General features: G+C 39.3%; 1 protein-coding gene across 2 annotated transcripts in view; it reads left to right on the top strand.

Moving 5' to 3' along the window:
- The window catches only part of GLRA2 (glycine receptor alpha 2), a 112,343-nt gene that overhangs the window by 68,628 nt on the left and 31,616 nt on the right, over positions 1–12,099 (top strand). For both annotated transcript variants that reach the window (XM_041001117.1, XM_041001127.1), the window contains exon 6: positions 9,187–9,336. In XM_041001117.1, the coding sequence (XP_040857051.1) occupies positions 9,187–9,336 (150 nt within the window). The remainder of the gene's footprint in view (positions 1–9,186; positions 9,337–12,099) is intronic.

A 12,099-nucleotide genomic window follows, 5' to 3' on the forward strand; every position in this document is an offset into this window, starting at 1 on the left:
GTGAGGACACATTTAAACAGATGGAGAAACATTACCCAGGGTGAAGCAGAGAGGGCACATTCCAGGAAATCGAAGGCACCTGGATACTGATGGACACAGGAAAGATCCTTAAATGTGCACATGAGAAAAATCATGTGACATATAAAGGAATGGCATTCAGACTCACAGCTAACCTCTCACAGGAAATGCTATAGGCCACAAGAGAATAGTGTGACATATTCCAAATTCTAAAAGCAAAAAACTGTAGGCCTGGGATAATGTCCCAAAGCCTTCCTTTGTCTTTGAAAATCATATAAAATTCTCCCGCAGTAAAGAAAAGTTAAAAGAATACGCATCTTCCAGACCTGCCCTACAAATGATATTTCAAGATGTTCTCTTGACAAAGAGGAATAGCGCTCACCAAAACCAAAGGCAAATGTGAACACGCCAATAAAATAACAACAGAAGAGTAAATCAACGAACAACCCATTGCTAAATGACAGGACCAAATTACCACCTATTTATATTAACCCTGAAGGTAAATGACTAAAACACATCAATCAAACATCATATATTAGTAGGCTGGATTTAAAAAACAAAACAAAACAAAACAAAAAAACGGTTATTTGTTCCCTACAGGAGATACATCTCACTAACAAAGATCAAGGGGAAACTATATCTCATGGATTTTGATGTTTTTGTTTTTAGTTCCATTTATTCAAAACACTGTTTTTTCTCATTAAATTCACTGACAGATCATACAGTAGCATCATTCTCTTCAAGAAGGTACTTGATTTTCTTATTCATTTCTTCAGCAACACATTAGTCATTCAGCCGCATGTTATTTAACTTCATGGTGTTATAAATTTTTTTCTTGTTGTTGGTGATTTTGTTTTGTGGCTTTTCATTTAAGGGGATGTACAGTAACTGTGCAATGGAGACTGTCATATCTAGTGGCATATTGTTTCACTGCCTGGTGTTGTAAATTTCTGGGTTTTTTTTTTTTCTGTTGTTGATTTTGTTTTGTGGCTTTTCATTTAAGGGGATGTATAGTGACTGTATAGTGGGGACTGACATGTCCAGATGTGAGGAAACAGTGCAGTGTGCATCTCTATTTCCAGACAAAGATGGAGTCCAAATAAAACTGTTTACTATATCTTAATAATAGTACACTGGACTCTCTGCCATTGTCCATGCCTGCAATGATGGACTTATGGATGTTTATCAGGAACTATGCCGTTTTAATGATATGGGGAATCTCAGTGGGGAATGGGATTTGGGGAGGGAAAGGGGAAATCTCAGGGTCTATGGAACTGTCTCAGAAGATGATGATGATAATAATAATAATAAGTGAAAAAGAAAAAATGTCAGGCTCGGCATGGTTTCCTAGTAGCTAAAGCCCTGGCCTTGAACGCGAAAGGATTCCATATGGGCACCAGTTCTAATCCCAGTAGTTCCACTTCCCATCCAGCTCCCTGCCTGTGGCCTGGGAAAGCAGTCGAGGACGGCCCAAAGCCTTGGGACCCTGCACCCAATAGGGAAACCTAGAGGAAGTTCCTGGCTCCTTACTTTGAATCAGCTCAGCTCCAGCCGTTGCGGTCACTTGGGGAATGAAGCATTGGATGGAAGATGTTCCTCTCTGTCTCTCCTCCTCTCTGTATATCTGACTTTGCAATAAAAATAAATAAATCTTTTTTAAAAATGTGGTATATGTACACTATGGAATACTGCTCAACCAAAAAAAAAAAAAAAGGAAGGAATCCCATCTTTTCAAACAAAATGGGTACAATGGGAATCTATTAAATCTATTATGCCTAGCGAAACAAGTCAGATTTAAGATGACAAATATGTTCTCTCTGTTACTTGGAAGTCAAGATAGAACACAAAAATGTTTGGGAATGAAATTGTCATTTTGGAATATAATTATAATATGTAACCCTTGTTTGTACTTCTATGGAACCAAGATTTTCCTACTTTTTATTTGTTCAAACTGATAACTTATGGCAAATTAAGCTTATAAATATTGAACGAGTTAAAATTACATATTAGCAAAAATTGATAAAGAGAGGGGAAGAATGAAGAAAGTAGGGAAAGCAGGGGAGTGAGGGAAGTGGGGTTGTCTTCTTGGAACTGCACTTATGGAATGCATAAGGTCTGATCTCTTTATGTTAATAAACAAAAATTAAAAAATTTTTTTGAATGTTATTGAAGTCCATCCGAGGAGGCAACATCATCCTTCCTGAGAGTCACAGGACAAGACACATATCTGGGTTTCTGGGGTGGGAGGAGTGGTACTTTATTTGTTGCATGGTTTTTCAACCTCAGGATTATTGAAATTTTGGCAGGGGAACTCTTTGCAAAACATACCGTCCTATATTATAGGATATATAGCAGCATTCCTGATCGAAAATTACTATGTGTCAGTACCAACACCCTCCCCCCCCCCGCAACATACACACACACATACCCACCACTGATTGTGACAAACAAAGATATTTCCAGGCATTGTCAAATATCATTTATGGTGCAAAAAAAATCACCCCCCCCATTTTGGAACCACTGGTGTAGACAATGAGTCATCAGTGGGAATACACTTGACTTCCTCAGGAGTAAGCAGGATTGCTCAAATACAGCACAAAGTTTGTGTTAGGAAAGAGTCAAATAAGATTGAATAACTAGGGCAGCCACATGCTGTGTGGGACCTTGAGTTTCAGAACCTGAAATAGGCAGCCACAGTAGCTCTGAAGCAGAAGTGTGTCAAAATAAATTGCTAATCCAAATTTCATCTCATACAAGCAAAATGATTAAATACCACAAGGAGTAACTGAGTACAGGGCGTATTGGTTAAGGCATTGTTACCATAACCAGGTCTAAGTATTAATGGCTATAATTGTTGTGACAAATTTGTCATGGAGAGAAAAGAGCAAACGTAAGGGAACATTATAGAAAGATATATAGAATCTGTATACCAGATGCAGTATTAGAAATGAAGGAGAGGAAAGAACCATTGATGAAACCAGGGTCAATGGGATGACAATAAGTAAACTGGGATGAATGGGAAGAAGGGAGTACTTAATGAGTTTGACTTTACAAACACTAACTGTAGGCATTTTAGAATTAGCACAGGATTAAAGTGAACTTAGAAGCTGTCAAAACAGAAAACCCTGAAATTTCTGTGGCTAATATAATGAAGTTTGTTTATCATTTATATGTAACCATACTCTAAGTTGGGTGACCATAGGTCTTTTAAGAATCCAAGCTTTCTCCATCTTATGGCACTGCTATCTTCAACAGTGACAACCAATGAGGCAGCAGAAGAATTAAGTTATAAGGATTTTATGGGAGATCCTAGAGATCCTGATGTTACACATACAATGTTGCCCACATTTCACTAGGGATCCAACTGAACTGGAAAATAGTTCACCGATAAAGGTAATGGAATTATTAAGCATTTGATCAATCTCTGGTATGGGACGCACACTCACACTCTCACACACAGATACCAGGAACAGGAAGCAAGTCAGAGGACTGGATAAATTAATTCAATATATGAACATAGAAAACTGTAGAGGAAAGAATACAAGAAACACAAAGAATAAATAAAGAGGCTCCACAAACAATTCAGAAATTCTAAAGGCTCTAGAGGAGGGGCCATATGCTGTGGTATAGCGGGAAAAACCACCAACTGCAACTCAGGAAACCCCTATGGGTGCTGTTTTGTGTCCTGGCTGCTCCACTTGCAGCTGCTAATGGCTTGGGAAAAAGCAGCAGAGGCAGCACTTGGACTCTTGCCATTCACTTGGGAGACCTGAAAGAAGCTCTTGGTTCCTGCCTTCAGCCTGGTCTAGATTTGGTCATGGAGACATTTTGCTAGTGAACCAGCTGACAGTAGGCCTTTCGCTGTCTCTCCTTCTAACCTGCCTTTCAAATAAATATGCAAACCTTAAAAAAAAAAAGTCAGGCCTGGTGCAATGACTCAGTGGTTCAATCCTTGCCTTGCATGTACCAGATTTGGGTGCCAGTTTGAGTCCTGGTTGTTCTACTTCCCATCCAGCTCCCTGCTTATGGCCTGTGAAAGCAGTAAGAGGATTAGCCAAAGTCTGGGGACCCTGCATCTACATGGGAAACCCAGAAGAAGCTCCTGGTTCCTGGCATTCAGTCAGCTTAGCTTCAGCTGTTGTGGCCACTTGGGGAGTGAACCAGTAGATGAAATCTTTTTCTCTGTGTCTTGTTGCCTCTGTAAATCTGCCTTTCCAATAAGTATAAAAAATTAAATCTTTTTTAAAATGTCAAAAGGAAAAAGTTAAGTTCTTATAAAGAAAGAGTGTCTTCTTTTGGTAAGATTCTTGCTTTGGCAGACAAAGGACATCACAGCAATTGAAAAAGGACTTCCGTTTGTACACATACACCCCACTTCAAAGCTGCACTTTTCTTTATGAGCAGTTGGAAAGTCCTAATCTATCTGTCTGGTCTCCAATGCCCTCTTCATTGGAGCAGACTACCTAGCTACCCTTCCCCATATACCTCCAAGACAACCAGCATATCAAAGGCAATGGCCTGTTCATACATCCTCAAAGACAACTGTATCTCCCATCTTCATGGCTTTGCTTTTACCACTTTCACTCCACTCAAACTCCTGTCTTTGCTCAAGCACTAAGTCAAGTACTTTAGCATTCAGGGATAAAGAAAGCCTTTCTTGATTTACATTGTCAACGCCAACCCTCCAACATAACCACAAAATCTTTGGGCTCTGTTTTGGCACATGCAGCCTTCCATCTTGCATCAGTTACATGTTGCCATACCTACCTCTATCAACAAGCCATGGCTTCTCCTTTAAAAGTTGTATATGTTTGTTTTTGAGAGAGAAACACACACTTTTTCCACCTGCTGATTTACTTCCTAAATGCCCATAACAACCAGCACTAGGTCAGGCCAAAGCCAGGGTCCCAAACACAGGTGGCAGGGACACAAGTACCTGCATCACCACATGCCAACTCTGGGTGCACTGACTAGAAGCTTGAATCAAGAGTGGAAGCCAAGACGCAAATGTAGGCACTCTAACAGAGATTTTGGGCATGCGAAGTAGCTATTATAATATAGTTTGGGTGGGGCATTTGACTTCAGTGACAATGACTCAACTGTGCCATTGTAATGCAAATAAAATAAAACAGTAGCCATAGACAGTGTAAAAAAATAAATATATATGGTCATGTTCCATGACACTTTACAAAACATGTGGTGGTTCACATCTGATCCATGGGCCATAATTCATTGCTCCTTAATCTTCATGAGTGACACTTTCAGGATCACACTATGAACAGCATTCCCTAAAGTGTAACCTACAATGCTCCAGGAAGAAGAAATGTGCATATTAATCATCTTCGTGTCTGCTGTCCTAATTCTTACCTGCACCCAATATAGTGTCTTCTGTGTATTCAGCCCTTGATTCTCTTCTTTTCCTGATTTAAATATTCCTGAAAGGATATCAATCTAGTAAATCATAACAACATTTTTGAGAGCTTAATTACTTTTGAAAACTATCTTGCAAGATTGAAGTAGTGTTTCAGAAAGAAATCATGCGAGCCCAAGAATCATAAAAACAGATGTGACAGGGGAATATGTGAGCTGCAAACAGTGATGGTTTATCAGCCAAAGACAGAATCTGACCTCAGAGCTGAGTAAAAGCAACTGAAAAGAATGCCAATCCTGAAAGGTCAAGCACTGAGGAACATCACATCGTATGTCACAGAGCTCTCCTAATATCCTCTAAATCTGTGTGAATAATGCATTTCATGTCAGTACTTCAGTGCTGGAAGCACAGTCGTGATTTGGAAGAAATTTGGGGACTAAGCAAAATCATTAAGGGATTTAAAGGATTCATTTATGAGCAGCTATAAAAGAAGCTCCACACATGCTTGGCCTACTGATGGGCATGAGAAGATGGGGAAGAGGGGAACAAATTATTGAGATCTAAAAACACCAGGAAAGGGGAGCAATTGTGGTCATCTCTGTGCAACTTGTATGGACATATCTCAGTATTGACACATCCCTCTTATTATTGGCTCTTAAAACATTTACAGACCATCTGAATAATACATAAACTAGCATGCTGTAATTGGCACTGCTCTATAATTACAGGGAAGTAAGACTGCTCCAGAAGAGCAAATAAAAGACAAATTATTGCTTATTGAAAAAATTCTCTAGGAATCCTAAGTGTACTGAGAAAATAAAACCTTACTAAGAGTCCAATCTCTTAACTATCAAATGCATGCAACTGTGGGCAATAATATGGAATTGAGAATTGTGATATTAAAATCCTAGAACACAAAAAGAGCTAGATATGTCCTTCCTTGCTCCCCTTTTTCTTTCACACAATTATTCAGTTATTCAACCATTTACCTATCTACCCCACACATCAACACAGGCCCTATGCTAGTCTTGCAAAAAGCCTGCCCTAAAAATCAAGCAAACAGATTTTTAAAACAAGAACATGCTTATAGTGCAAGGATAGGGCTCAAGTAGCTGACGGACAAGTTCTATAGAGGTTGGAAAGGGAATCAAGAGAAGTGACCCCTAATCCAGATGGGAGAAAGGTGATAGGTGCAGAGCCTTCCCAGGAGAGCTATGCCAGACCTTGAATTCTGAGCAATCCATTCAACAGAATGGATAGAACAAGCATCTCATATAGGAATAGAAATATTCGAGAAGGATACCTCAGACATTTTGTGGCACTCGGGGTTAAAAAGCAAATTTTAGTACAAAAGTTTTGAAATCTATACATGATTTATTCATAACATGCATGTCCATGAGTTTTTTGAAGATACCTGTATCAAAAAGACCAGAGATGACAAAGTAAAGGACCACTTTGATAGAACATATATGGGATTAACAAGTAGTTCATATTGTGCAGGACTGATAGTCTAAGACGGGTGATAAAACTTCATTAAGATATGTTAGGATTGTGGATAATTTTTACTTTCTTTGTTTGCCTCTTCCGAAACTTCTCAAATAGAAAAAACTTTTCCTTAAGTAGAAAAGTAATTGCAAACATCTATATGTTAATTATTTTGTGTTCAATACTCTTTTTAGCTCTTCATATAATAAGTGTCATCATCAACTTAAGAATTCCAAGAGACAGATACTGTGATTGGTCCTGTTTTACAGGTAGGAAATGGAGGTAGAAGGAGGATAAGAAATCAAGAAATGTTAGAAATAGTTAGCAGAACATGGTATGTAACTCAGGCTTTCTTTTCTCAAAGTCTGCTTTTAATATCCTTCATGCTGGTGCTAAATTTCAAAGTCAAAAGTCTATTCTCATATTGTTTATTCTCGTAATTGCTGTAAAAATTGATCTAGTAGAAACAATGTCAGATCTTTTTTGGAGAGAATATTCATATCAACAACATTTATATCCATAGCAATAAAATAGAAAATAAATGTCCTAGAAAATAGAATGATGAATCCTGACATGGACCATTATGCAAGCATAGGAAATTATGATTTAGATGAAAGTTAAATGACGTGAGAAATACTCAACATAAAAACTGAAACACAAGATCCACGTCATACTAGCTTTAATAGTGTGCTTGGTTGTTTTCCAAAAAGAAAACTACTCCTCAGACTGTTTCAATTCCAGTCCTGGGTCAACCACTTACCAGTCCTGTGATCTTGAGTAATAATTTAACACTTCTATATCTCAGATTCCTCAAAGAAAATGAACATAATACTATTCATGGTTACAAAATTTACACATGAAAAATGTTTAAAACGTGCTCGAAAGCCCTAACTACCAACCACTAGGGCACCTTATTTTAAAATTAGAATTGGGTAAGTCACATTCAACTGGAAGTTTTTTAAGTGATTTTTTTTTGTAGTCAAATCTAATCACTTTGTTTACTTCTATCTCTCTAAAACTTAAAAAATTGTAAACCAAATAAGAAGGAGGACATTGGGACCAGTACAGTAGCCTAGTGGCCAAAGTCCTCGCCTGCACTGCTTGTGGCCTGGGAAAGCAGTCAAGGACGGCCCAAAGCCTTGGGACCCTGCACCCACATAGGAGACCCTGAGGAGCTGCTGGCTCCTGGCTTCAGATTGGCTCAGCCCTGACGATTGCAACCACTTGAGAATGAATCAGCAGACGGAAGATTTTTTTCTCTCTCCTCCCCTCTGTATGTCTGACTTTCCAATAAAAAATAATTCTTGTTTTTAAAAAGTTTGGTGTTTTACTTTGGTTGGGCTTAATGCTCTTGAACGGTGAATTTGAAACTATAACCATGCTTTCTTGTCAATTAAGATGAACAAGTTGATGGAAATTACAAATTGGCTTTGGAAGGGTCTGTGACTACATAGTTTACTTCTCATCCGAGTTTCTAAGAATTACCTTAACGATATTAGGCTTTAAATATTAAGGGGAAAAAAGAAGTAACAAGCTTTAATAATTATGTCGATTCTATTTTTATCCCAAAGTTCTGGGGTTTTTTTTTTAGATTTATCTTTTTATTATTATTTTTTTTATTGGAAAGGCGGATATACAGAGAGGAGGAGAGACAGAGAGGAAGATCTTCCGTCCAATGATTCACTCCCCAAGTGAGCACAACGGCCAATGCTATGCCGATCCAAAGCCAGGATCCAGGAACTTCTTCTGGGTCTCCCACACGGGTGCAGGGTCCCAAAGCTTTGGGCCGTCCTCGACTGCTTTCCCAGGCCACAGGCAGGGAGCTGGAAGGGAAGCGGGGCTGCCGGGATAGAACCGGCGCCCATATGGGATCCTGGGCGTGCAAGGTGAGGACCTTAACCACTGCGCCACCGCGCTGGGCCCCCAAAGTTCTGTTTTTAATTTTATTTTTTCACTAAGGGAATTTTTATTGGCAAGTTATATCTGTAGAGCACAAAGTGATGTTTTGACATGTGGTATACATTGGAGAATGGACGAATCCAACTATTTAGCATGCAGCATCTCACATACTCTTGTGGGAAGGAGCAAGGGCCAGGCAAGTGGTTTGTGTGACTTCCACTTACCTGAATCTTCAGAATGAAATTCATACACTGCTTCCACACTTTCCTAAGGAAGGCTAGAAAATGCTTGACCAAGGAAATGAGGTTACTCTGCTGTTCACAGCATTAGAATCTGGTTTCCCAGCAAAATTTCATGATACCTCTCTTCTCTCTCCCCCTCCCTCCCTCCCTCCTTCCCTGTCTCCCTCTCAGGTCTCCTATGTAAAAGCGATTGACATCTGGATGGCGGTGTGCCTTCTGTTTGTGTTTGCTGCCTTACTGGAATATGCAGCAGTGAACTTTGTCTCCAGGCAACATAAGGAGTTCCTGCGTCTCCGAAGACGACAGAAGAAGCAGAATAAGGTACAGTTGGCCTTCTGCATAAAAAGCCATGTCGAGCTGGAGGTGGTTAACCATGTAATGTGATTCAGGAAACACAGGAACACACAATAAGCAAAAAGCCAAAGTTAGTTTTTATTCTAATTTGTCTGACTATAGTGAATTAGTGCTTAAGTTAGTCCTTAAAGGTTCAGATACATCTTTTATGAGGCAACAGAAGAAAAGGGTTCCAAATTTCCAATCAAAGGGATGTCAAAGAAGGAAAATATTGATTATCCTGATATGATTAGTATACATTTTATATTTGTATTAAAATGTCACACAAGCATCCATAAATATGTACAACTGTTAATTAAAACTTTTAATTGGGGCAGGAGTAGAGTTTTTAGTATAAGCATAACCCAAGTGTTATATGGGATATACTTATACTGTAAAGTGGCAATTTAGTTGAATTTTCAATCTAACTGAGCTCCCTAGATTTATCTGACAACTGTAATTGGGGAAATATATTCAATTTGGCAAAGTTTTATTAAATTCATGGTTGTTTTAAATACTGACAGTTTGTATGTGTGATGTTTTGTATGTGCCCATAATTAATTTTTCTTTTATTTATCTGGCTTTATGTAAATAGACTGCAGCTTGATCAATCCAGTTAGATTTATCTCCTTGTCTCATCTTTAACTCTAATACTAAGATCTAGTCTTTGCACTATTTGGAGATTTAAGGATTGAAATGCATAATTCAAGCTTTTCAGTTCAGTGGTCTCCAAACTTACTTACGCATTAGAAGCACATGGGGATTTTCAAAACTACCAAACCTTAGTCATATCCCGTTAATTTATCTCAAACTCAGGATAGTGAACAGGTATCAGTGCTTCTGCAGCTCTGCAGGCAGTGTCAGGCTGTGTGGATATATTTGAAATGCACTGCCCTATAACCCAATCTCATAGAGGATACCAGAAGACTGGCATCTGTTTTCCATTTCAGACTCTGGAAAACAAACATGACCTTTGATATAAAGACTATTACTGCCAGTAATATCACTGGAGAACTATAGCTACACTTTTATGTACAATAGATCAGAGATATTTTCAAAATCTGTTCCCCTCAAAATTCATAAACTTGTTGGTGAGGACATCATCACTTGCTAGTCTGTTGGCTTAATGCATCCAAATCCCGACACACACACACACACACACACACACACACACATACAGAGAGAGAACACGTTTCTTATGAATTAGACGTTGCTTACATTGAGGTCTTACACGTGTATGAGCTCACAAAGTCCTGCCTTGCCAGTACAAAATGTTTTCCTGCACATAAATTGCATGGAAAAGAGAAATACAATGGGTCTTCAGAAATTTCATGGGAAATGCATATTATGAAAAATCAGTACAGAATGCAAAGAAGTAGAAAATTAGATTAGGGAAACAGGTAACTTCCGGTTTATATAAAATAGTACAAGGGAGTGTATTTTATTTTAACTGATCAGAATTCACTTGGAATTCTGAAATAGCAAATAAGTTTCCAAGTGAATAGTTATGGAATCTAGGAGACTGTGGAGAAACATAAATGGTCTTCCAAAATTACCCAGGAAATACGTTTGTGAAAAATCTATACACATATTTCAAATTTTTAAAGCGAAATAAAATTATATTTACATATTCTGTGAGCTGATGGGGGCTACAGCCTAGCCCAGCCCTATCAGCCCCCAGTCCTAACCTCATGTAGACTGGCTGTTATTGCACCCTGACCCGGTCCGATCCACACTCCATCCTGGCACTCAGATTCACCAGTGGGTGATATGGACTGACCCAGCCTGGCCTGCCCCCAACCTGCACCAAACATATGCCAGTAGGTATCGTATTTTGGCTTGGTCTGGGCTGCTCCCCATCTCGGTTCTTGCACTCACCTGCACGGACTGTGTCCCGACAGAGGAGTGCCCCAAGCTCCTTCATCAGGATCTTACCCAGTGCCAGATCTCATGCACACCGGTGGGTCCATGGGCCAGCCCTAATTAGTCCACCTCCTGTTCCACAGAAACAGTGGCCTTTCCTGACTGGCCCTCACCCATTCTGGGTGTGGTCTGGCAGGTGGCGGTCAGTGATGGCTCTGCGCTAACAAGCCCATCTTATGACTGCCATGTGGGCTGGTAAATCAGTCTGACCCACAGAGATCTTCTGGACTCTCCTCTCTGTACCATCAGGTCTCAGTCCCCTCACTTACAGACAAATACCACTCCGCATGGCTGGTCTGCCCTCTGTGTGCTTTTTGAAAGACCTTCTGATAGGTAATGAGATGTTGGTTTTGATAACAGTGGTTATCAAAGGGTAGTGATCAGATTCAGGAGTCCTCATTTCGTATTTCTTTGCTTTCTAGTATGTGACAGGAACTATATAGATCCTCAGAATACTCATTGTTGGAGAAGGAAACAATGTGATCCCAAAGTCAACCCTTATTCCAGGGGTGATGCTTTAGTAATAAAAACAAAATGTCAAACTGAGTATGAGTATCAGGTATCCAGCTGAAGCAACTGGAAGACCAGTGTTACCATTTATTAAACTAGGGGCCATTGGGACAGAAGTAGATTTGGGATGAAATTCAAGCCAATTTTGAGTCTATAAATTTAGACAATATGAGATATTACAGTAAGAGTTAGCAAGCAATTAAACAGGGCAAGATAAAATCCAGGAATGTGTAGTTGGGAGTGGCCAGCAAACAGATGATATCTACAAAACTGAGTGAGCTCAAGCACTAAGAGAATGAAAATTAAAATCCCCAAGAA

The sequence above is a fragment of the Ochotona curzoniae genome, unplaced genomic scaffold, assembly GCF_017591425.1.
Source record: "Ochotona curzoniae isolate NIBS_2020 unplaced genomic scaffold, NIBS_Ocur_1.0 contig_1274, whole genome shotgun sequence".
Taxonomy (NCBI): Eukaryota; Metazoa; Chordata; class Mammalia; order Lagomorpha; family Ochotonidae; genus Ochotona; species Ochotona curzoniae.